Consider the following 24,878-nt stretch of genomic DNA (forward strand, 5'->3'; position numbering starts at 1 on the left):
CACCACAGCTATGTATTTTCAGTCAGCGTTCCGTAAAGTTTAAAACCCCCTCTCAAAGTAACATGAACACGTAAACTGCGATACGTATGGCAGCCTGGTATTGGTGCCTAACACAACTGGAGGATCACTTCTGATCAGGGAGCTCGGCCCAGCTGCACAAGCAACCGCACCTTCTCATCTCTGCGGGCGGCTTCAGCAGCACGGACCTCCCTAGGGCGCCCGGCTGCCTCTGGGCCGGTTTCCACCTACATCCCCGTCCTCTAAAGCCGCCTCCTCTCCGCTTACCGTCGACGTCCACCTGCGCCTGGGGCTTGTCCGCCACCCACATGTCTCCGTAGGGATCCTCGTTGTTCCACAGCGGGAGGTAGTGCTTCTTCTCCCCGCGGAGGGGCGGCGGGCGGTGGCGGGGCGGCTCGGCGGGGGGCCCGGCGCCCCCCACCCGCTCCAGCTCCTCCAGGCAGAGGAAGCCGTAGTTGAGGCGCCTCTCGTCGTACAGGTAGGAGCAGCGCGTGAGGCGCAGGCGCGCGCCGGCACGCAAGTGCGCGCGCTGCACCAGGCCGTTGAGGCGCGGCGCCAGGTAGCACCGCTCCTGGCACGCGCCGTCCGCCAGGGTCACGTCGTACCAGTACTGCGGGGCAGCGGCGGGCGGCGGCGGCGCCTCGGCCAGGTACCGCTCCACCGCCACCACCGTGACGGGGGGCGGCTCCGCGGGGGCCACGCTCAGCTGGGAGGAGCCCCGCACTTCTTCAAAGACCCTCTGGAGCCAGGAGGCCCCGCCGCTCGCCGGCCCCCGCCTCTCTTCGGCGGGGCGGGCGCTACCGCCGCGTTCGGAGGTAGGGTCCTGCATGACAGCTTCCTCGCGGCCCCTCCCCCCGCGCCGCGCCGCCGAGGGCGAAAGCCGGGGCCCGGGCCGCTGCTGGGGAGGGCGGCGGGAGACGGTGGCCTCGGCCTCCTGCTGTCACGGGCTGAGCCAGGGCGCCGCCATGGCGCGCGCGGAGGCGGGGCTGGTGCGCGCGCGCGCCGCGCTCCAGTCAAAGCTCCCAACGGTCGCGGAGGGGGAGGGGTGGAGCCGGCGGACCGTTGCGGGGCGGGGGGGGGGACGGACACGGTGACAGGAAGGCGGCGGCAGCAGCGGGGAGAGCGGGCTTGGCTGGGGCGGGGGTGTAAAGGAGGAAGCGGAGGCCCGGGGAAGCGGTGGGAGGAGCAGCCGCGGGGCCGCCGGCAAGAAACAGCCGGGTAGCGGCGGAGGGAAGGGGTTTCCGAGGCGCTGGGTGGTACACCCCCCCCACCCCCCGCTTCTGGGCACCTCAGGGCTTGTTCCTCCGGTAGGCTGGCACGGCTCGGTCGGTAGGAGCCGAGCCTGGGGGCTCCCGCACGGAAGGGCCGTTCGTAGTCTGCTCCGGTGCTGACCTGCTGCCCGCCCTCGTCTTGCCGTGGCGCGCTGCCGGAGAGCTGGCGGGGTGTCCCCAGCTCGTCGTCGGTAGGGTGTGGCACGGCAGCCGGGCCTGCCAGCCTCCTGCATAACAAATAGGCTCTTTGTGCCCTGCGTCCCGTTAGGGACTTTTTGCTGCACCTGTTCCTAATTCCGTTTTAATTTAACTGGATGCATAATAGTCATTAATTGCTTCCACCTCAACATGCATGCATTCCTAGTTGCAAGGGAAGTGACTCGTGCTAGCTCCTAAAGTTGTATTTACCTTTTTCATAGTTGTGGTTTGTTGGTAATCATAATCATCCTGCCATTGACAAAGTCTCCTGGGTCTTTCTCCTTTGTTGTTTCCAACAGCAATGGTTGAGTTTCCATCTATTAGGAGAAGTTCTTACTAGAGGTCCCTAAGTGTGTGACCTTACTTTTTTATTTTATTATTGATTCGCATCCCACTGCTACTATCAAGATCATCCTATTCTTCTTTATGATGCCATGATCACTTACGGTATTAATGAAACTTCTGGGGATTAAGAACTTTGTATTTAATACTTCACTAGCACTTGCTAATATATGTGGTTTTTTTCTATCAGAGGAAACATTAGGCTATAGATCAGCAGGACAGAGTGAGGAGAGAGGAGTAAAGATAAGGGGGCAGGAAGAGGAAGAAGAGAAGCAGTTTCCAGTATTTATAGTGTCACTGGTCCAGATAGCCTTTGGAAATCCAGAAGACCAAAGTGGGGCTGCAGCTTAGGCAGAGCTGCTTCATGTGCTGGGCCAGAAGCAGTTCTCCAAGCTCACAGCTTGAGAATGATTGTATTTGTAGTCTACCACCTTTGCCACTGTGGAGCATTTGCCTTAGGGAAAATCGAAAACCTGTTGCTCGAACCATTTAAAACAGACGGGAAAAACTAGACAAGGGGATATAAAAACCAAGCCTTTTCTGGCCTTTAGTCTGCCCTAGGAGTGGTATAAGTTTAAGGATTTTATGAACAGTGCACTCCTTAGTGAGAAAATTTAAAACAAATCAGTCATTCTTGATGTTTATATGTTGAAGCCAAGGTATTGAGTAAAACTTCAGTGTGGTGTCTTTTTCCCAGTAAACACAAGATCTGTTGTGTGGACTGATAAAACGGCATTTATGATTTAAAAAAACAAACACGACCCAAACACCTTTTTACTGAGGTTGCACAGGATGTGATTTCACATCACATACAAGCCTTACCCAGAGAGCTGTGGTGTAGACTTTTTTTCCAGCTATTAAATGAATCTGTAGATATAATGAGGAAATTTGTGGACTGTTCCCAGCTTCTCTCCGCTTTTGTCTGTGCTCGTGATAGGACTTGCAGAAGAAAGGTATTTTATTTATAGCAGAGGTAATTGTTACATGTACATCTGTCGTCAGGATTTTTTATTATTGTAAGTCACTGTAGTTTCAGTCATGAAAACTGAAGCTGTAGCTTTTGTGGAGTGATACTGGACTGATATGGACTGATAGTAGAGTTAATACTTGATAATTCTGGATAAATTTGTATGCATTGCAGCTTCAGATAACAAGATAGTTCCCTCTCTTAGGAACTTGCTCCTGTTACCTTCTTTCTCACCAGCAGAGGTCTAGCTAACATACCAGTTTCAACACTGGAACAGGGTAAAATCTCTTCTGCTGATGGCACGTCAACAGCATGTTTTAATGACTGGTAATGTCTGTGAGTTCCTCTAGATGTGATTGCCCTGCCATACCTGACCAGTGGGATGGATGTGATTGTATTAGAAACTGGAAGTTCAGAAACACATGGAGAATCAGTAATGAATGGTGATGAGCCATCAGCAGATGGCTGTATGAGAATCATGAAAACTAAGAGCTCAGTGTGTTATGCTGAGCCTGTTCCATCGGGGCATGTAAGAAGCTCATTGAAGACTGTGATTTTTCATATACCTACAACTAAGCGTGCTGAACCATACCAGTGTCGACCTCTGTTAAATCAATACATAGTCTCAAATTCTCAGACATAATTAGCAGCCAAGTATCTCAGCTTTTATGTACAACACGCCTTAAGAAAAACAGCAGTTAGCCTCTATAGCAATGCCAGTGAGGAATGGGCTATGCTGAATAGGAGGACGTTATTACATTCTGTTAAACATCATGTTTAATATATGTTGGAGAAATGAAAGGTACAAAAGGTGATGTTGTAGATTAAAAAAAAATTAGCTATTGTGCAAGATCATAAAGCTTACTGTGAAACACAGTTGTTCACCTCAAAGTGTTTTGAGGACAAAAATGGAAAAGGCTTTCTAATACGTTTCACCATTATTTCCTAGGTGCTTTTGTTAAATCAACCTAGAAAATAGCAGGAAGCGATTAAATAATGCTAAAATAACATTGGAGGTGATTACCCAGCAACATCCTCTTGCCCTTTAATCAGTGCCTCTATGCACTTTGAAGAGCAGTTTAAGAAAATGGTGGGCTCTCAGCAGGAAGATCTCTTACACTTTTATTATGTGGAACCTTGATTTATTGCGCAGGTTTTAGAATCTATAGAAGTCTCTTATATAGATTGCAGGTTTGCTCATGTTTCATTTAACTTAAATACAGCTGTCTAAACATGGAACTGAACTTGTAAGAGAGCTTTTATGATGGTCTTTGGAGAAACAATTTCATTCCAGAGCAATTTGGTACCATGAAACAAACTACTTTTAAATGTAAAACAAAGCTAAAATTAAAATACCATTTCATTTGGGCTCCAATAGCAATAGATAATACAAAGCTATTTACAGTTTGTTTGATATATTCTGTAACTTGTGTGTGTGTGTGTGCGTGTGTGTAGCTGTATCTTACTGCCTAGCTCTACTGTTTGGCAGATAGTTGTAAAGAAAAGAAGATATTTTAGTTCTTCCTATTATGAGTGTCGCGGATGGAGTGAGAGTGCACTTCACTCGTAAGAGAGAAGCAAAAATAGACTTTATTGATATAGAATAGGGAGTTAACAAAGTTCAGTGCGACAGTTATTTAACGAGATTTGACGGCAAGGTACACTTGATTATTTACTGCGTAGAGGATGGGGTCAGACAGAACCGTCAGGGAGACCCTCCCCTTGGGTCATGAGGTTTGTAAAAGGATCCCCTTGCTTTCTAAACTTCTCAGAGAGGAGTCTAGGTGCGTCTAGATCTAATCATAGTCCCCGACTTGGTCAACGGTTTATGTCTAAAGGATTATATATGCGCCATCAATCCTTTATATCACTTAGCCAAGATTACAAAGTTTAGCATGCTATTAGTCACTTACCGAGGATCTGTTGCGGCGAGGAATCTCTCGACCTCGAGGAGTACCCTTGAGAGGCGTCCCTGCTCAAGGGGAGATCCTGGCGTGCAGCCCGCTGCCGTGCACGAGAGCTCAGCGGGCCCCGGGCTGTCCCCTATTTAAGGAGTGAGATGATTGACTTACAGTCATACTTCCATATCAGCAAGACATGTGGATCACTGCTTCAGGCAGCCCTTGGCTACTGTGTTGCCATCCATCCTCAAGGTCCAGCATAACCTGGATGCAGCTATCAGGATGACTCCCACTGGTGGTTACTGCTTGCACGGGGAGGGGGGGAGCACACCGCCACAATGAGACAAAACCCCAAATGCTTTCACTTTGAACTGGCATTGTTTTGTGGGCAAAAGCGTGTTTTGTGGTGGTGAGATATAAACTGTTTTATCTACGCCTTTAGGTGCAACATGGATAATACAACTTCATCAGGGGAATTCTACTGTCAAGTCACAGTGAGTTTGAAGGGTTCTTAATGGGGGAGGGTTTCTGCCAGGGAGAAGGGAATTCTGTATGTTCCTTATTAGTGCCTGCTAATTCATGCTTCCCCTTCCTGGCTCTCTTTTTTGCTACCTTTCAGATTCTAAAGAAAAGGTTGCTTTCTTACATTGGGTAAAATCTAGTGGCCATGTCACTATTGCCTTTTGGTACCGATATGCTGATTTTGTGCAGCACCTTAACAGAATGTACAACACAAAAAAGATGCAGAGTTAGAAGTATATAGGGCTGGAATGAAGTGTGTGTGTGTGGAGGAGGAGGGGACTAAGTAAATTATGTATTAGCTTGATCCTGGCTGCTACCTTAAGAAAGGACAAGTTGAGGCCTGATCTTATATGTTGATGTCAGAAAGTTGTTCTCGAGTCCAGTATGCACCTCTTCTGTGATTTGCTTGTATGCTGGAAGCTGTATCAGATGAATCGGTATATGGATGGATGCTCCTGTGTCTCCAATAGGTTCAGTTTCTAGCAATTTGCAACCTTCTGTTTTCTTAATAGTATTTTAATTGAACAACTCAGGATTGGGAGCAGGAGAGGATCATGAGCAAGGATGATCAGAGACTAATTTTATTTTGTTGTAAATAAGTTGAATTTTACTTAATAGTCACACAAATGAGTGCCATAGTTGGGCCCAGTTTGCTTTTTGTTTAGTCAATATTTGCCTCAGAATATTCCTATATTTAAGGGTAGGATGACATGACTACTCTTGATTGCTGGCACACCACTGATTAAATGGGTGTATTGCCTACCTGCATGTCAGTCATTGCCAATGAGCGAGGAGTGGGGGAGGAGATTTTAGTTACTAGCCCATGCAACACTTCCTCTGACATTCCTTATAGCACCTGCCATAAGGATCAAGCTTAGTTATATGTATCGGATAAAAATACAAATAATGTTTCAGTACTAGTCTAGATGGGTAGATCAACCCCCAAACCTAGTAATTGCAGGTTAGATTTGGAATTGCCTTTATTTGCTCTCATCTCGGGGCATTTTGTCCAGTTTTACTTTGCCTGCAGACTTCTGTCAGGTGTCGCTTGTTCAGATTTCAACAACTGCAGTCCCTTTTTGCACACCACCTTTAGTGCTGTTTTTTGGGTGGGCTATGTGGTCTGAGCCCAGAACTGCAACTGCAGGAAAAATTTTTATGACCCGGCCACTCAGGCTGGAGCAGCATGCTTGCTAGGAGTCTGGGAGATACGTTTTTGTGAGAGGTTATATTGAGCACATGCAAACATTCATTTTTACATTTTTAACTCGGCTGAAAATAGAGAAGTCTTAATGGGGATGGCAAATGAGCTTCTCTTTTCACAGGAATGGTAAAATGTACAAAGACAGGTTTACTGACCATTTTTCAAGTTCCGGTTCCTGAAACTCTTTTTTAATAGAAAAGCCTGCCAGTTTGCTTTTCTGTCTGTGTTTTTGTGATGGGAGAAGTTTGTTTCTGTTGTCTTGTAAAAACAAACATGGACAAGACATACTGTCCCTAGCATTTTTCCTGGAAACTGTAGAACCATTTTGGCTAAGTTAAGGTGAAAAAAAAATGAACTGGTAATAGTTGATACAGAAGGTGGAAACTGTAGCCCACTCTGAGAAATCTAACAATATTAGAAGCAAGGGGAAAAACAGGGTCTTAAGAAGATCAGCACTTCTCACTGTACATGTTACTAACCTTTAGCAAGGTAACACACATCTACAGTCAGCAAACAATAAAGGATCACCTCAAGAGTAAACCCTCGGATCCCCACATGCAGTTCTTTTCACATACATGGGGCTGGGTACAAGATTTTTCATGCTGGTTCTGGAGAACAAGACTTTTTATTTCTTGACAAGTTTTTTCCACAACATTAATGACATTTCCCAATCCACTAATAATGCATATATGAATCCCTGTACTTTTTTTATGGCAGAGTCATTGGTGCAGAACTGAATCACAGGTGAAGCAGGAAGCCAGAATACTTGTTCTTCTCTACTTACTACAATTATTCCTGATTTTAAAGGAGGTAAGCAAATAAACAGGAGAGAAAAATCTCCTGTCCAACAGACAGAATTGTCCTGGAACTCAAGCCTGATACATTTCCTCTTGTGCTGGGGACTGAAACTCATTTGAAGTAAGTGGCATGGAATAATCCAGGTGTACTGTATTACTGAAACTTAGCAATAACTTTTGGTGGAAAGAACAATAATGACTGCCAAAACTAAGCTATCTACCCAATCAAGCAACCACGATATCTTTAAACTTACAATACAGATCCCACTTCATATATCAAATGCTGGAAGCAACATGTTCTGTTAGCTTAAAAGAGATACAACATTGATGAAAGGTACTCTTCATTTTAAAAAATGAAGAGAAATCTCACCTCATGCCCTCACCCTTTCCAGCTCCCAACACTGGCATAAATGGCAAATTTCCTAATTCTTACTCTTAAGTGGTACAGCTACAGTGTGCTATCATACCTCACGTTATATATAGCAATGAATTTTATATGTGGCAACAAAGACTGCATGAGCATACCTGAGAAAAAGTGAATTGGGCTAACCTGGCATTCAGGCCAATACACATGCATAAAAGCCAGTTCTTGTAGCGTCAATGGCTGCAAGCTGTCATTTCGCTCTAGTTCCACTGCCCTCACCCCACTGGGTATTTGTGTAAAGAGAAAGGTGGAAGCACAGAAATTCACTTGTGAAGCTCATGAGCAGCATGCACAGCACAGGCTGTCACCTTTACTAGCACTGTCTAGGCTGAACTCTCACACTGTCACCTCAACATCTTTATCCGCTGCAAGGAAATATATTCATTTTGTCTCTATAGGCAGATATATATGTCTCTGTAGGCAGATGTAGATGTTTCCCTGGGATACTGTCTGGATTTGGAAAACAATAACAAAGCTCTCTATGATTTTTACAATAGCTTATGCCAATATAACAGAATTTTACAAGCACAATACTAGTTTGGATTTTCAGAGTATTTTTTATTACTGTTTCAGTTGTACAATTTCAACAGTAGGGAACAATACATAATGTACAGTACATAGCTTGCGTTGTTCCCAGGTTTTAAAGTCATATGTCAAGGTTCAGGCTGCAGAATAGAGTTCACCATACCTAAAATGAAAGCAGGCACATACAATACTATCTTGCTGCAGCATTAGCGCAATCTTGTTTGGCAAATATAACATTAGGAGCACCACCTGCCATTAGGATACTGCATGTACCAAAGCATTACTGACGTGGATCCCTAACGTTCTGCCCTTCTGCCCCTATAGCATTTGTTCACATCAAAGTGACATCACTAGAAAAACACATTGTTAAGCAGTTCAGTCCTTGGTTTTAAAAGTTAGTGAAAGGGTACAGCTAGAGAAACGCCTCACAAAATGAAACTACAAATCTGATACGCATTTTGCATAGTTAAAGTTATGTCAGGATAAACTTGGGTCTCTGGAATTTTTTTTTCTTCCAGCCTTTGAACTTTTGCTTGGAGCTGAACATTTATTCAGAACATGCTCTCATTCAGTGTTCAGACCACCTGGTCACTCCAGATACCTTTCAATTTCTTTGGTTACTTTCTTTCCCTTAACATCTCTTAACCTTTTTTTATTCCTCCTACAGCAATACACTGTTCCAGACATCCACTCCCTCCCCTTCAGTTACTTCCAGTCTCTTCTGTTACTCTTCTCAACATCTCTGGGCTCTTTCTCATCTTCAACCATTCTGATTTTCTCTTGATAAAGAGAAAATGCCACAGTCTTCTTGTTGCATCCAGTTGCTATTGCTATTTGCAATACCACTTCTAAATCCTTTAAAAGCATTCATCTCTAAGGGCCTCACTCTTTCCACATTTACACATGGATGTAACCCCAGTAATTCCAATGGTTTTACATGCAAAGTGACAGATGAAAATCCAACCCACTGCCTTGAATCATTGCTGGAAATAAAAGAGAGCTAATAGAAGGAAACAGAATGAAGAATTAAAATCTCAATGTAATAGTGCACATTCCCTCTCTTGAACTTGCTTTTATTTTTTCCCTCTTGGTATGGAGCTAAACATCTCTACAGTGTGTCAACTCACTGTCACACTTTTCTGTTACAATAGCATTAAACAAATTTGATCACATTTGCTTCTTTAATCTGTTGATATGGGTTGTTCTAAATTCCCACTGTTCTCTGCTAAATTCTTTTTAACTAGTGCCTAGCATCAGGAAAAATCTGCCTCCTACCTGTTGACACCAAAATGGGAGGGGGAAAATATTCACATGCGTGCCATGTAATGCAGAGGCTGCTGAGATAAGCACAATTGAAAAAATATTATAGGGCAGCCTGGATCACTGATTGCTTATAGCACGAGCAGTTTTGCAAGCAAGTTTTGTGCACCTACTGGGTACAAAATGAAAGTTGTTCTTTCTTCACAGTCTCTTAGACTTTCTATTTTAAGTCAAAAGCAAGTAAACTGTATTTCTGATTGTCTGCAAATTGCTTTCTGCCTGTAATTGTAACGTTCATCTCTCTTTCTGTTACAGGTTTGGGTTTGTTTGGTTTTGGTTTCTTTTTTTTTTTTTTTGGTGAAAGTTGAACAAAACAAACCCAGTGTTCAGTAGCATAGGGAGCCAAGCCATGTTTTGCTCATTTGCCCCAGTCCTAGCGTTGGCAACAGGTAGGAACATTACTATAAATAGACAGAGACCTCCTGTTTTCACACAGCTCTGGGCACTGTATACCATTCAGACTTTAAATCTGCACACAAGCTGATTACTTGCATGCATCAAGAACCACTGAGTATTTAACTGCACATACTTTTTAGTATGGCCTTAGGCTTATTTTTCTGTAAGTTAAAACATTTAAAAGAAAAATACTTCATAAAAAACACCATGCATGTTGAGATAAGCTAGTGCTCGTGAAAAGTGCTAGGTTAATAACTTTGGAAAGTGCAAGTCCTCCACATAGCCAAAGAACATAGACAGCAACAGCGTGGGCATCTCTGATCCGCCTGCAGCAGCTGAGGTGCCAACACAGGGATGGGGGGGAAGGGTGATTAGCCCCTAGGTTGATTCTCTGCTGACATACACAAGGATACCAGTTCTGGAGCTGATGGTTGCAATCTGAGCAGCTGTCAGTCACAGCATGACTGCTAACGCTAACTTAACCTGACATACTGTACAAAACAGCTACCAGTTTTAACAACTTTATTTCTCCCCTTCTTAGTCAACTTTGAATCATCAGCCTTGAGGTAGATGACCAGATATTCCAACACACTTTCCCTGCACCTTTCAGTATCACATATTTCAAGTAAAAAACATCTCTCTTCAAACACTGTAGCTAGTGATTTCACTTTGGCCTACAGCATCATCCATACTGTATCATGTCTAGAATGAGCTCTTTTGTATTACATTTGATGCTTTACATTTTCAAAGCACATCCAAAAATCAGCTAAATGAGGATTGCATTAAACCCTACAATTTAATCATAGTATATGATTATATATAGTATATATATATTATATCTGTATAGTTTTATGGCCAAGTTACAAGCCCCTGAGAACAGAGTTTATGCAGAAACACTGGCACCAATAACACTACCGGGTGCAGCTTTATTTAGATGTAATTAGCATAGAAAGCACCTGAAATTATTTATATTTTCTATTTATAATAGAGTAACTCTTTGGATATTTTCATAACTATATTAAGAATACATTTGTTAATCTTAACATCCATTGGGGAAAAATTATATTTACACACAAATACATGAAGACTTGATGCTGAAAGAGCAAGAAGGGAAGAAAAGAAGGTGCCTGATCCTGTGCCCTTATATACATGGGTAGTGCCTTTAAATCCACTCATATGAGTGTGGGTCCCGTGTTCGAATGAAAGTTACAGGTTCAAGTCCATAATGCTTTATGCATATATGATTTTGACAAATTACTATTTAAACTATTTTTACAAATACATTCTACAGTAACTGTGTCTATGGGCTCAGGCATCCAGCCCTGAGAGAAACATGAAGTCTGTCCCCTGCATTTTGTAAAATCTACCGGATAGGGCACGTGTCTAGAAGTAGCTGCTTTTACAACTCTGCAGTGAAATGCACCTGTCTACCTAGCACAGGATACAATCCCTCAAGCATCCCAATCTGCCTTAGGCCCCATCATGAACAGTTGCTCTTTCACTAATTATAAGACTTGGACAAGTGAGTCTTGGTGAAACAGTAACGGCTTGCTTAAAATGCAAAACAAGCCAAAACCCAATTCAAAATAAAGTAGATTCCAATTTGTCACCCAACTTGTTTGTGTTTTTATATCTACCTACAGCTGTTGCTGTCCAAAGAAGAAAGAGACTTCAGTTCAAGATAACAACATTACATCATCTGTGAAAATGAAACTGTTCAGAGTACAGGAGCTCATCAGCTACATCCTTCATTAAAGTTGTTCTCTCCTAACACTGTGAATACAATCTTGGTTTGCAACATATTTTAGAAGACAAACTAAACATGTTTGCAGTACTTTGACAGGAAAATGGAATTCTTTGCAAACTGAAAGAATATTAATTTTGATAATAATGACAAAATTTTTGTAGGTAAAAAGTGCAAATTTGTGTATATTACCTCCAAGCATTTTACACTGCTACCTACAGGGAATTTCAAAGCATCCTTCATTTTGATGTGATTTACCAGTTGAATAGTACATTTTGACCAAGAGTCATAAAGTATATTTGACTGCTGCCTCCTGACTGTACAGATGCAAAGAACACCTTGAAAGGGGGAAAAAAAAAAAGAAGATATGCTACTGTCAGTTTACATTTATGAGAATATTTTTACCCATACAGGAAATCTGAGAGAATGCCACAGTCCCAAATACAAGGAGATATATATATATATATATCACAATTCAATTTTAATCCCGTGAGAAACTTTTAAAAGTGAAACTGTGCTTGTAGTACAACTGGGATATATTTTTTGGTGTATTTCTTTTCCTATTTGGAAAGACACAGAGAACATTTTAAAATAATTAATCTAAACAGTTTGGGGGCCCCAGTTTTCTAAATGTGTCAGTGGGACTAAGCAGATTTCACAGAACATTTATCAAGAATTGCTATATGCAAGAAATATTTGATTATCCATACTGTAGTGCTTGCAGTATCTCAAATACTAGTTTTTTTTCCCCATGACGGCTGCTCTGAATTGCCTGTAATTTCAGTAGCCCAGGAGAGGCAGTCCTGTAGTTGGGCATTATCAGGGCTGGCTCACTAGCCCTCCCCACTACACCTGTTGTGCTGGAGTCTGGCCAGTTCGCAATACCTGTGTGTTTGTTATCACCTCTGATACCAGTTAAGGCTGGGTGGAATAGAAGTTATAACAGAGCTGGCTAAAGTAGGGCGGTGTGAAAGTGCGGAATATCCACAGGGAGTGCTTTGTGGGGTCAGCGACTACATTTGCTTTGAATGGGGAAGCTATACTAAGGTAAGAAATAACAAATGTAAAAACAAAGTTACAAACGTTAAATGGCCTTAGTGTAATAGCCAACTATTACTCATTTTTGCTAAATTACCACACTGTAGTCATCTCTGTACCTTGTCATTTCTTTCACATAGAAATTTTAGCTTCTGTGCTTTCTTGTGCATAAATACTCCTTCCAGATTTCCTGTTTCCACAGAGCGTAGTTCAATCGCCTTCTCTCCCCAGCCCATGACCTGATTAGATTGAAGGTAAGCTAAAAGGAAAAAAAAAAAAAAAATAAAGATTTGATACTATTTAACATCTGAAAGACTGATTCTTGCCTTGTTTATGTCAATATGGATCTAAAGTATTTCTCTTTGATAATAATATATTCTGAATTATTTGTATTTTAAGTTTACACAAAAAGCCTTGGGAACAGTAACTAAATTTCTGTTTCTCCTCTCAAACTTATTTTGGACTCTAGACATAAATCTTAAGTATGCTACTATTGTGTATTTTAGAATCACAGAAGGTTATAGGAAAACTCTGAAGGGCATCTTGTTTAATCCCCGCCCCCAAATCAGGGCCAAATTAGACAAGGTTACTCGGGACCTTGTCCAGACATGTTTTGATGGATATTTACAACCTCTCTCAGCCCCTGCTGCAATGCATCACTACCTTCAACGTTAAAAATTTCTTCCTAATACCTAATTGGAATTTCTCTTGGCACAACTTGTACCCATTTTGCCTCTCGTCCTTCCACTGTACATGTCCAAGAAAAGTCTTGACTCTGCCTTCTCTATACCCTCCCATTAGGAAGCTGCGTTTGTATTTACTACGGAGTTCAGCGTAGTCTGAAACCTAAATACTTTTGAATCTGAGACTATGGCATGATTAATTTGGTGTCCTTAGCTATTGTCTTCCCATCACTGGTTACATGCAATATCTCCAAAAACAAAAGAAGATACTCCAGCAGTGTGGAAGCTTACTGTGTTACTCCCTTTAAATGTGGCAATTAGATGAGAAATTAGCATAGTGATGAAGGAGTTAACACCACAGATTTCAAATTAGGCAGTTTCAATGAAAGCCCTCTGATTAGTGCATGTATGGGCTTCCAAGGTAAACACACATTAGTTATGCTCTATTGATAGTCAATGCTCAGAACTTGTTCTTCCTGCTCAACTATGAACTGTTATTTTATTAGTCCGAGAATTTGGGTGCTCTGAAATGATGTAGAGGGAATGTGTGCATTTGACTGGTTTTTAGCTTCAGTGGACAGTGCGTGCCTGCCCTACATTATTAGTACGAGCAATGTCTGTTCCTTAAAACCTTCCATGTTGATTTAGATTTTTGTCTAAAAATTAAACTTCCCGTACACACTGATATAGGAAGCAACAGCCTGCGATCCTGCTTTAGGACAGCAGAAAATAAAGGCAATATGCCTGAGTGACTGTATATCCTTCTTCTAGCAGTTGTTGATTTAATATTAACTTGGAATCCTTGCTTTATAATTCTTGTCAGAACGAGTGTATGAAAATTATACCTCCTTGGAAACCTGTGTGGTTTGGCTACAATGTTGTGATTTTAGTTCCCTCCAAGTCTATGAATTTCCCCTAAATCTGTTTAGTATACTTTCCTCTCAGTTATTCTTTGTGCACACTGAAGGCTTCCCTGCCACTAGAGCTGAGAGCAAGAAATTCTTTCCCAGTATCCCCGTCATATGGAAAGAGGAAGAAACCATCCTGTTTGAAAAGCAAAACAGCAGCGAGCAACGGAGGATAAGTGGGAGAAGAGAAGGGGGGGAGAGGTATTTTCTAAAAAATCCAACACCTGAAATCAATACATTTTAAAATCTTTTCTTTATGCTTCAGTTCCTAGGCTGTACAACAGGGCACTACTGCTGCAGGCTGTGAGGAAGACTCATTAACATTTCTGAATCACTGCAGCAGTAGCATGATGAGCACCTGGGCAGCACCCATGCAACGTGCAGTTAGTAGCTAAAAAGGTAGGCCCAGACCACACATAAAGTGAAGAAGATAAAAATGATACAATACTCAGACATTTGCTATTTTTTGTAACAACTGACACCACATTAACCTTCTCAAACTTCGCTTTTGAACACAACAGACAGAGGCACACTATGGTTCTGGGGGGTGGGACAGCGAGGCAGGTGCCATTCTACGGCTATGCTGTTTAGTGTAAGTCATATAGGTCCAGCAACAAAGACCTAATCCACTCATAAGTCTCCTTATCTTTTCCACTACATGAAATCTGCACTCAAGTTGTCAATATGCTATGTCTGTATCAGCTGTATCCATGCCTTTTGGCAGATTTCAATTTGATAACATCCTTGCAGCTCTCAGTAACAGCTTAAATAGGCTCTGTTGCAACCTCTAGGTCATCCAAGATAGAAAGCCCGGGACGACTGGACCACTACTGCTGTGTTCAGAAGAGCCCTGATCTCCAAGCAGTATTACAACAGGAACATAAAACAGATATACCAAGTTCAGCCACTGATGCTCTGCTGGCCGGCCAAGATACTGAGAACTTGTCAACTGACAATGGCAAATTTCAGTTGAAGTACAACTAGCACAAAAACTCATTTGTAGCAGAATCAAAAAGTTATTTCTCAGATAGCATCTGTGGAATAACATGCCAACAAAAAGGCCCCATTACACCATTTGGGGAGTTGTCCAGTTATAAGGATTTATCTATACAAGGAAAATTATTTGGAGGATAGCAGGCTGTGAATTCAAAGGTCAGTACTGAGTCTTGATAATCTTCCCATGTGGGAGCACTTACAACTGTTTCATGTGAAATGAATTGAGAGCAGATTAGATACTCGGAATAAAGTAGTCTTAATCTGGAACAAAAGCTCCTATACCATGAGCAATTTAGGAATAGTTATTTTGAGTCTACTTTCCACCTCAACAAGCTTTAGATCAAAATATCCTATGCTTCCAGCTGGCAACATACAAGGGTGTTTCTATTACACACAATGCAAGATTGTACTGGTTTCTAGTAACTCTAGACTTAGACAGCCACTCTGGTCCTTTGGACGGTAGCTCAGCAGAAAAGGTATATACTGACGTGGACTGATGCGCCAATATTGCTTAACGTACCGGAACAAAGTTATTCAGAGTTACCTGAAGCTCCCCTGCTTCACCCAGATAACTGCGTATCTTAAAAGACCCACATTTGTGCATGAGCTGTGGTTCTTGTTACACCATTTACACCAGCATTACTCTCTGGACATCAAAGAATATATGCCATAAAGTTGCCATCAAAGAATACATGCCTATAGTATAGCAAAGTGAGCTCAAAACCAGTTTCTTAACATTGTGAAAACAGCCACACTAAACTTAGGGCAAGACTTGGTATTTCCTGTTTACACTGTGTATTAACATGGAGTAGAACCCCCACATTCAGGGAAGTGACTGCTTCAAGGGGAAATGGTTGAGGGAGATAGGAAAGGTGAAGGAAATTACTGAGCCATATTGGATCCATTAACTTCTATGAAGTGTCACTGACATGAACTAATGATCTCAGCCTCACACCAGCAGCATACTCACAGTCTGAATGAGACAAGCGCACTTGGTACCACAGAGCCCAGGCACTGCAACACTCTCACTTCCCTTCCTAACCTTTCCTTTTTTAAACTCTTTCCCTTCAAAAATCCCTTTTCTGATCTCATGTACTGAGTTTGGCTCAGTGCTCTAAACAGTTATTCCCCATTGACCTCTGCATGAGAGCAGAATCAGGCCAGCTTTTAGCAAAGTATCAAAATGGGGCTTTTCCAATTAGTGTTAGGGAAATAGGGCAGGAAAGGACCTTAATGCGCCTTCTCTTCCATCCGTATCTCTGTGCCACATCAGTATCACTTCTGGCAGTTGTTTGTCTAACCTGACCTTAAAGACTTCTAGTGATGGAGACTTCAAAAATTCCCCAGGCAACTGATTCCAGATAAACCAAGACTTTTGAAATGAACAAACTGAACATGAATTAAAAGAGTCTGACCCACTTCTGCATGCCCGAGTTATGATACCAAACTCCATTTCAGTGTCAAAGAGAGTGTATGCTGCTTTCCTGAACTCCTTTTTGGAGACAGTCAGTATGTGCATAGGTGAAATTCAATGCAAAAAAGCTACTGAATTTTGCTTTTGTATACGTTTGAGAAAATTGCTTCAGGCAAGTATGAAGCTGGGCATGAACATTAAAAGGAAATATCCAGTGATGACTTTGCTGACAGTAAAAGATACCAGCTATTAGAGACCATACAGATCTTAAAACTGAGTACACTTCTACAGAACCCTTCTTTGGCCCTTCAGTCAAACCCAGGATGCTCCATGAAATCACAACTTTTATTGGTTCCCCACTCTTTGGGGAAAACATGTTTGTTTATTTATTTTTTGACAAATGGAAGGGAGGCATACATGTCGAGGACTGGGAATGGAAATAACTCACAGAGATACCAACGGTGTCCTGTGATGTAGCAAAGCTTGTTCCCACTGAAACCCAGCCTGGAGCTCTCCAATGATGCTGCTGGTTGCCAATTAGCTACTTGAATGTACTTCTGTCTGTTGCCCATGCTTTAAAACTTAGTGCCCCCAAAGTTACGCAATTTTGAGTGGGAAGAGGAAGGAGTCAGTAAGTTCTCTTGTGCAATTCTGTTAAATAGTTTTACTGCTACTATTTATGTTACTTCGATAGAAGTGGGTATTTTTCTTCCTCCAATCACAGCTGTGGAGCACTTTTACTAAATGAGAGAGGCTAGAGCATCAAAATCAAGAAGGAAAATAAACTAAGGCTGAATAAAGTCACAAATAGACAAATTAAGAAACTCCCCATGGAAGGCAGGTGTTTTTCTGCTGTATGTTTTGGTTAGATTGCACTGGACAAAGGGCTAACACCACATACAGTTCCCTAACCACCCCAAGCAGCTAGGAATAAGTTTATGACTAAATTATTTTTTTTTTCCTAAACACGTATGTTTCTATGCATCTCTGTTCCAAAGCTGCTCTGCTGCCAGTTGTTGCTCACTCCTTTGTAATTATTCCAGTAGAACTGGTAACCCAACCCAGAAGTGTGACAGTTTGCTTGTTTGAATGCTTTTTGCTGTTTCCTGGGGAAAAAGTGTGCAGGAGATCTGACCAAGAATCATTCAGATATGAGCAGGCATTTTCTGTGCATGGGCTGGACAGCAACTGTTTCAAGAACTGGTGAGTATGTTGATAGAGCACTGAGGCAGTAATTCAACCACCTTTGAGTAATGCTGTCTGTTTCTCTACATAACATCCTTTTTGCTTCTAATATGTAGACAGCAAAGGCAATAAGGACTTTCATTGGTTCCCCACTCTGGGAATATCCAGTTTTGTGCCAACCCTCTAAGACTACATACTGTAAATAATTCATTACTCACACAAAAGGGCAAAAGTGCTCCCAAATCTTATTAACTTGATGTTTCTTAAACCCTTTTTAAATCTTGTTTTCTAGAAAGAAAATATTACAGCTATATTTGTATTTAGCCCTACATGTGAAATATCTTTCAGATTAAACATAGATAGAGTACTTTACAATTTTAATTTCCCACAGGATTTGAGTTTCCCCTCTCCAATTTCTTATTAACAGATCGGTCACAGAGGTCCCAACTTAAAGACTATGAGAGTAAGCTATATTTGGATTTCCTGCCCTAAATCCATCAATTATAATACAAACTATTTTTTATTTTTTGTAGTCAAGATATTCTCACCAACTACAAAAGTTTTCTTTCAAAATAATCATTTAAAGAAATCAAGAAATGGGCAAAGGATGACTAGAGAGCACCTTGAGGTTAACACAAGACCCTTCTATCTCTGAAACACAGAGTGAAAATTTTGAGATAAGCTCATACAGACTTTAGGAGGTCTGAAATGGGTCTGGAAATTCCAGGCAAACAGGATCTCATACGAAACATTCAAGTTCCCCCTAAGTTTGGCCATGCAAGTAACACAGTTATTCGCACTTCTCTCATAATAGTTAATGTTTTTGTCTGGAGCCAAGAATTTCGAAGGATCAAGAAAATTAATAGGAGCTAGTGGGAAACATTTATTAAAATAATAGTTAACAGAGCTCTTTGTTTAAAGTTTGAGTTGTATGTTGAGTTATAGGTTGGGTTAATTTGTTTAGTGGAAATATGATTCCAGTCAGAAGTCAACTTAATCTTGTACCACATCACAAAGATTGACTATTTCTGTTCCAAATAAGTCCACTTCTGAGGTACCAGAAGTATCTGAGTGCCAGCAGCAGCAGCAATGCAAGGGTTCTCAAGCTAACATACTGGAAAACTTTCAAATTGCAACTGAGAGGGGCTGTTTGGAGACTGCCTCCCTTCAGCTGTGGAATCTGCAGAAGTACAAACAACGAAAGAGACAGACGGATGGAGACAGACACCTTTCCTTCCAGAGAAAACCTACGGTCTTGCTTTCTGAGCCCTGGGAGAAGTTCTACAAAGAGCTAGCTGTTTACTCAGCTCTCCTAACCTTACCATCCCAAACATTTCATCTAACTCGCCCTCTGCTTCCTCAGCAGGATGTTTCATTACACCTGTCCTAGCTACCTGTCCCTGGATGGGCACCACCTTCCCATCTGGTGGTGCCCATTTCTCTAGGCTGACTACAGAGAAAATCTAAACTATTCACATAGACAAGACTCCTAAGTTTTACATAGTAAAATTCATCAGACAGGATGCCACCCTCAGAAGCATCTTCTCCATCCTCTTCCTATTTGACTGCCCTAAAATACTGTAACAAGAATGATTAGGCAATTTTGTACTGATAGCTTTCCATGCAAATAATTATCATAGTGGTGTGCTGAAGAACAGGAGAAATAGCTGCATGAGCATGTGGAAAGGCGAATGTCCAAATGGCATTCTGTCTATTAAGATGTAATCAACCTCGAGAAATTGAGAATATCATGCCTAGCCAGATGTATACCAAAGGATGTTCTAAATTAGAGTAATTAACTGGCACAAAAGATCACATATTCAGCTGGTCCAAAGTGGTGAAGCTTTATCCACTTCAGTGCCAGCTGGTTACGTGCAAGGAAATTCTTACTGAAGTTAAGGCAGTGTGATTTCCAGGCTACAAGAATGCTTTACAAACCTCTCTCTCCTATCTGTGGGTTTGATGATTCAGTACTTTCAGCAACATTAGGAAGAAGGACTTAAGCTCTCTCTGGCCTGCTTCTGAGGCAATCCTGCAAACTCTATCTAGATAAGTGAAAAAGCTTTGAGAGCAATTGGTGCCCAGTGACACAAACTGCAAATTTCCAAGTAAGAGTCATAGATCTTCACAACCCTTCTTGCAATACCCCCCTTTCTAAAGCAGGATGTAAGAAAGCCCTTTGTTCCTTATATATCATCCGTCTTTGAAACACACCATCTAGTAACAGTGACTCTTTAGGACATAGCATATAGTAAGAATAATACAACTAGAAAAGCCTGTAATAGTTACAAATAACATCCATAGTTTAAAAAGTATTAAACATGAGATTAGGGTTAATCTCTGGCAGGACACTTATATAAATGCAGCTGATTTTAAAATTGTTTCTTCCCAAGGCAGGAAAAAGCAGTTGTAACCAATGAACTACATGTGGGAAAACAAAGGAGAGTTTAAAGATTTATGAAAATCATGTCTCTCATATGCACACCATAAGGTGGATAAGACATTACAGTTTGAAGAAAGTGTTTATGTTAAGTAAGCTTGCTACTTTTAGTAAGGCCTAAGGAAGCCCATCCCATAACGACATCCTTCTTGAAAGCTTCTGTCTCCTTCAGATAGCATTCGTCAGTGCAGCTTCCAATTATGTTCAATATTTCTCATTAGAACTCTTCTCACCCTGGCTGAGTAATTGCTTTTTAATTATTGATCATTTCTTATGGTGTTTCTAACATTAATTCAGAGGGGATGTAAAATTTCAACATATCAAAGAGCATTAGATATTCCTATGAAAAATGGAGAACAGATTTGATACATTTTAATTACGCCCTGTAGCTCTGAATGTGGGCTGAAAATTGGATAGGGCTATTCAGTGAAGGGAAGGAAACACTATATTGTTAGCTTATAGCCTTACACCTGTTTTTTTAAAACTAAAGCAGTTTTATTCCTGAATTTTATTGAAACAGTGCAAAAAATAAGTTGTCTTGTAGTGACTTGTGTTCCAGAGGTGGGTTTCTTGCCCTCAGTACTGTTGAAAACCCTCTACAAATGTCAAACCTGGCGTTTACTCAAGGGTGTTGTTCTACTGATTTTAATGGACTTGTCCTAAAACTACCCAGCTAGTGAACATCCTCGATTTTTCACTGGCATCCAGGTTCTGCCAAGCTAATAATATGCTTTTGTACAATCTAAGTGTCTTGGGCTTTTTTTGTTTGTTAGTATGTTTGTTTTAAGATGCAGAAGAACAGGAGTGAGCCAGAAAAGAAATTAAAAGCAACAAATAATAAAAACAAAAATCTGCCTGTGTTGTTCTTGGTTTTCCTCACACTGTTAACTTGAAGCCTTCTGGGGAAGGTGAAAAACAGCTGTCCTGGCTACAATACAATCGGAATCGCCTACAAAGCCAACAGCAAGCATGGAGAGATTGAGAATCTATTAGAAATACCCTGGGCTGGCAGCACTGTGAATTTAAAGTGATAAAATTAAGGGGCCATTTGACAGCAGTTACAGACCTCTTCAGTGCCTGACTTCTCTATGGTTGTGAATTCTTACGTAAAACGCTATGGGCTATGAACAATCCAAGCAGGAAACAAGAGCACCTTTTCTCCCCCTCTGTAATTCACATAATTCTCTTTGGTGATAAGCTGCATCCTCAGTGAAGTTTGGCTGTATAGTGAAGGTATGATGCAATAAACAGTGTGACAAGAATACAAACGCTACGATCCAAATGTGAAGACCCTATTGCAATCATTGGCTGTCTTAACACAAACATACATAAATCTGTTTACTCTTTACACATCTGGTTTGCTCAGAAGTTGCTTTATGTGCCATACAACCACTTTCATGTGGATACAAACCTCATAAAGAAGTCAGGCTTCATGCAGGAGAATCTTATCTTTAATAAAGTGCTATTTTTCATACGTACCTACAGATGCTGGCATTTCTCCCCACTGTAAAACAGTCTCCTTTGTGAAATGCCCATATATATCAATGTAGATGCCTTCATCTTCGTAGGTGAGTAAAAGCTCCATTCCACTGGTGTTTGGGAGGATGATAATGGCATGTGGGCGAATAGTCCCCTGGATCTAGAATCATATTTTACTGAGATTTATATCAGAAAATGGACTGCAATTTTAGTGACTACATCAATCTAACTAGCTTGGCAGAGCAATAAAAAGAAAGAACTAGCTCATGGCTCATGGAAAGTGAAAGAAATGCCTGTTTTCAGAAAGGCTGGATAGTTTGCTAGCTAGCCTCTGAAACAGGCTTTCTCCCCTCCTCCCCCTTTGAATACGACAGTAGGTTTGCAAACAAATCAATGTTCAATATTTCACTTTATATTTACCAGGATTAATTGGTTTCAAGAAGCCATGGAGCCACTGAGACACAGTAATATTTACTTACCCACTCACAAAACACTTGCATTATATAAATAGAAGAAAGGTGAAATAAATTTGAATTCACAATTATTTCAGAAGATGGAGGAAGGACAAAAGCTTCCACATTCCAGGAAATCAGTGCTTTCACTTTCCATGATATTTCCCTATCCCCACTGACAAGCTAAACCCTGTAAATTTAACAATATTTACAGCAAGTTGAAAAGTTACCTGGAGCTTTCAAATACAAGCCACTCTGTCCTTCCCTTCCCATATTCTTCACTAAAAATAGTTCCCCATTTAAATGCTGTTCAGCATACATTTTCTGCATGCCACGGGAACAGTGCATTTCACTCACACAAATTATTTTAACAGCTGTTCAATGCACTAGAATCTCTCCCAGAAGCCAACATGCCCCAAGTGAAAAAAAAGTCCAAGTATACAACCATGAAGGTGGGGTTTTATGAAAGCGTTTTTGAAAGAAAAAGAGGACAGCCTTAGAAAACAGTAACAAAGCATTTCCTTGTTTAAAGCACTACTCAAAACAGGGTGTTAAATAGTAAATTAAACCACTACAGTCAGTATTTTTATAGGAAGCATATGACTGGAGTTTCTACATCATTTTCACAAACCAGCAACACACAGATCTTTTTTTCTTCAAGCACATACATTTATGCACACCGTAAGGGCACAATGAACAGTAAAAGAAGCACTGAAGCTGTACTTGCCAAACTGAATACACTCAGGCCAACCACTTGACTCCGTGCCTCCGCAACAACTATCCGTAACACTAGAACGGGTATCCAGAGTCGCAGAGCAATTTTAATGCGTTGCCTTGGTACTCGCATGAGCGATCGAAGCAGGTAAGAGATGAAGAAAGAGGTGGGGAACCACGAAAAGAGGCTACCAGAAAGCAAGAGTATCTAAAGTCAGCCTGTTAAGTCTGGTCTGTTGCCACCACAAAGCTCCTTGAGAGAATTATCCAATTCTAGCAGATGCTCTTTAAGATAACAAAATACCGAAACGGATAAAGCCACTGTAGCAGCAGATTTATTTCAGGTCTAAGACTCTAAAGGGAAAATATATTTTTAGTACATGCTAACTTTTGGTTGAAGAGCACACACAAATGGAGTCAGTCTTTAAAGGTGCCCCACATATTCAGGACAGTCACCTGGGAAATCTCTCTCATCAGGTACATAATTATATTTGCAGCCTGTTGAAAAAATAAAGCCTCTAAGAAGGTTCACTTTTTTCTTTGCCTTTCTTATCTTGGGCAATTATTCTAATAATCTTTTCGACAAGTCATTATTCACCTTGCTTAGCGACCAGCTTCCAGGGATGGTATGCAGGCACCATGCTTAGATTTATAAACTGATGTGAATTTTTCATAGTTGCATAGTTAAGAAAGCTACTAATTGTCAGACTGAATAAATTCTCTAATAAAACATATATTAAGTCCCTTATAAAAAAACCAACAACACAGAAATAAACAGTACAAGCTTTTAGCAGGTGATTCAACAGCTTGTTCTGAACAGCTAGAAATGTTACTTTTTAATTAAGGGAAGTTTATAAACTTAACAGCCATCCTCGAACATTGTGTCCATCAGAAACACAGGTCTGACAGAATTTGAAGGCTGCCACTTGTCAGGGCAGCAGAGTGATCAAGTGGCTTGCATGGGAGGCATGGGTTTTCATTTGGTTTGAAAACGTGGGGCTGAGAGTGGAGAAAAAGAAGTTAAAACATAAAAGGGCTCAAGGCACAGGCTGCAACACGCAGATCTGGGATGAGATTTCTCCAGACCTCCTGAGCGTAACTTTGGGACACATTGCCTTTGGATACAAGGAGGCCGTGGCACCCGGATGAGCTAGCCCTCTGCCCCTGTGGAGCTCTGTTGACTTCAGGGAGGTTTTCAGGTGTGCACAGAAGTTTCCTTGCCAGGAGCCTCCCATCAGACTGGAGCCGTGGGAACCTGCTAGTTTTCTGGACCTAAGCCCCCAAGTTTCTCTGGCTTTTGGGACTCACAGCTTTGAAAAGAACTCTCTAGAACAGCGAAAAAATAAGCAAACAAACAAAAAGTAAGATTAAAACCATAGCACAGACTTCATATTGGACAGCCCCATGCTAGTCAGTCACTTCTGCAGGGGAATTACTCTGCTGTTATCCGAGTTTAAGCAGGAGTTTAGTGATCACCATCACCTCAATGAACAGATGCAGAACGCAACATGTACACATCAACCTGAAATCAACAGCTTCATGCCAACTTCTTTACAATCTAAGGAGAAAATCCTGAGGAAATGTAAAAATTCTTTTGAATTTAAGGACTGATTTCATGGGCAACTGAACGGTAAGATCAGCAAATTTACTTAGTCTGGCAGTTGGGTTTCTGCAAAGTCATGACTGAAAGGCAAATCACACTTGGCACACAGAGCCTGGATCTGTAATCATGTGAAACAAATGCAACTTTGCTCCATGGTGCAGAAATGGGGATTACTCATGGGTGCACATGTATACCTGGCTCCTCTAGCTACAGGTACTCATTGGTGCAAGGGTAACATGCTTGCAGTGGATCAAGGTTAAAGTATGTTGCAACAGTCTTTGTAATCCAGGCCAAATTTCAGCTCAATTCACTGATAATTTAATCAGTTTGTTAGCGA

The 24,878-nt window shown here is 41.5% G+C and overlaps 2 protein-coding genes and 1 long non-coding RNA gene across 9 annotated transcripts in view; 1 reads left to right on the forward strand and 2 right to left on the reverse strand.

Annotated features, from left to right (window-relative positions):
• Nucleotides 1-1,450, reverse strand: part of RADX (RPA1 related single stranded DNA binding protein, X-linked) — a 29,439-nt gene extending 27,989 nt beyond the window's left edge. For both annotated transcript variants that reach the window (XM_072877269.1, XM_072877268.1), the window contains exon 1: nucleotides 286-1,450. In XM_072877269.1, the coding sequence (XP_072733370.1) occupies nucleotides 286-847 (562 nt within the window). In that variant the 5' untranslated portion in view covers nucleotides 848-1,450. The remainder of the gene's footprint in view (nucleotides 1-285) is intronic.
• Nucleotides 695-21,119, forward strand: LOC140658623 (uncharacterized). Its single transcript, XR_012044799.1, has 6 exons — nucleotides 695-833; nucleotides 5,140-5,191; nucleotides 7,141-7,233; nucleotides 12,870-12,921; nucleotides 14,524-14,657; nucleotides 15,050-21,119. It is a non-coding gene; the product is annotated as an uncharacterized lncRNA (long non-coding RNA).
• NRK (Nik related kinase) overlaps nucleotides 8,185-24,878 on the reverse strand; it is a 109,378-nt gene continuing 92,684 nt past the window's right edge. For 4 of the 6 annotated variants that reach the window (XM_072877264.1, XM_072877265.1, XM_072877263.1 and 1 more), the window contains 3 exons: nucleotides 21,773-21,932; nucleotides 12,787-12,926; nucleotides 8,185-11,967 (listed from right to left, as the gene is read on the reverse strand). In XM_072877264.1, the coding sequence (XP_072733365.1) occupies nucleotides 11,884-11,967; nucleotides 12,787-12,926; nucleotides 21,773-21,932 (384 nt within the window). In that variant the 3' untranslated portion in view covers nucleotides 8,185-11,883. Of the gene's footprint in view, nucleotides 11,968-12,786; nucleotides 12,927-21,772; nucleotides 21,933-22,514; nucleotides 24,265-24,878 lie in introns of those variants that run through there. The other 2 variants (XR_012044798.1, XM_072877266.1) reach the window with 2 other exon arrangements.

Source organism: Ciconia boyciana, chromosome 12, assembly GCF_034638445.1.
Source record: "Ciconia boyciana chromosome 12, ASM3463844v1, whole genome shotgun sequence".
NCBI lineage: Eukaryota > Metazoa > Chordata > Aves > Ciconiiformes > Ciconiidae > Ciconia > Ciconia boyciana.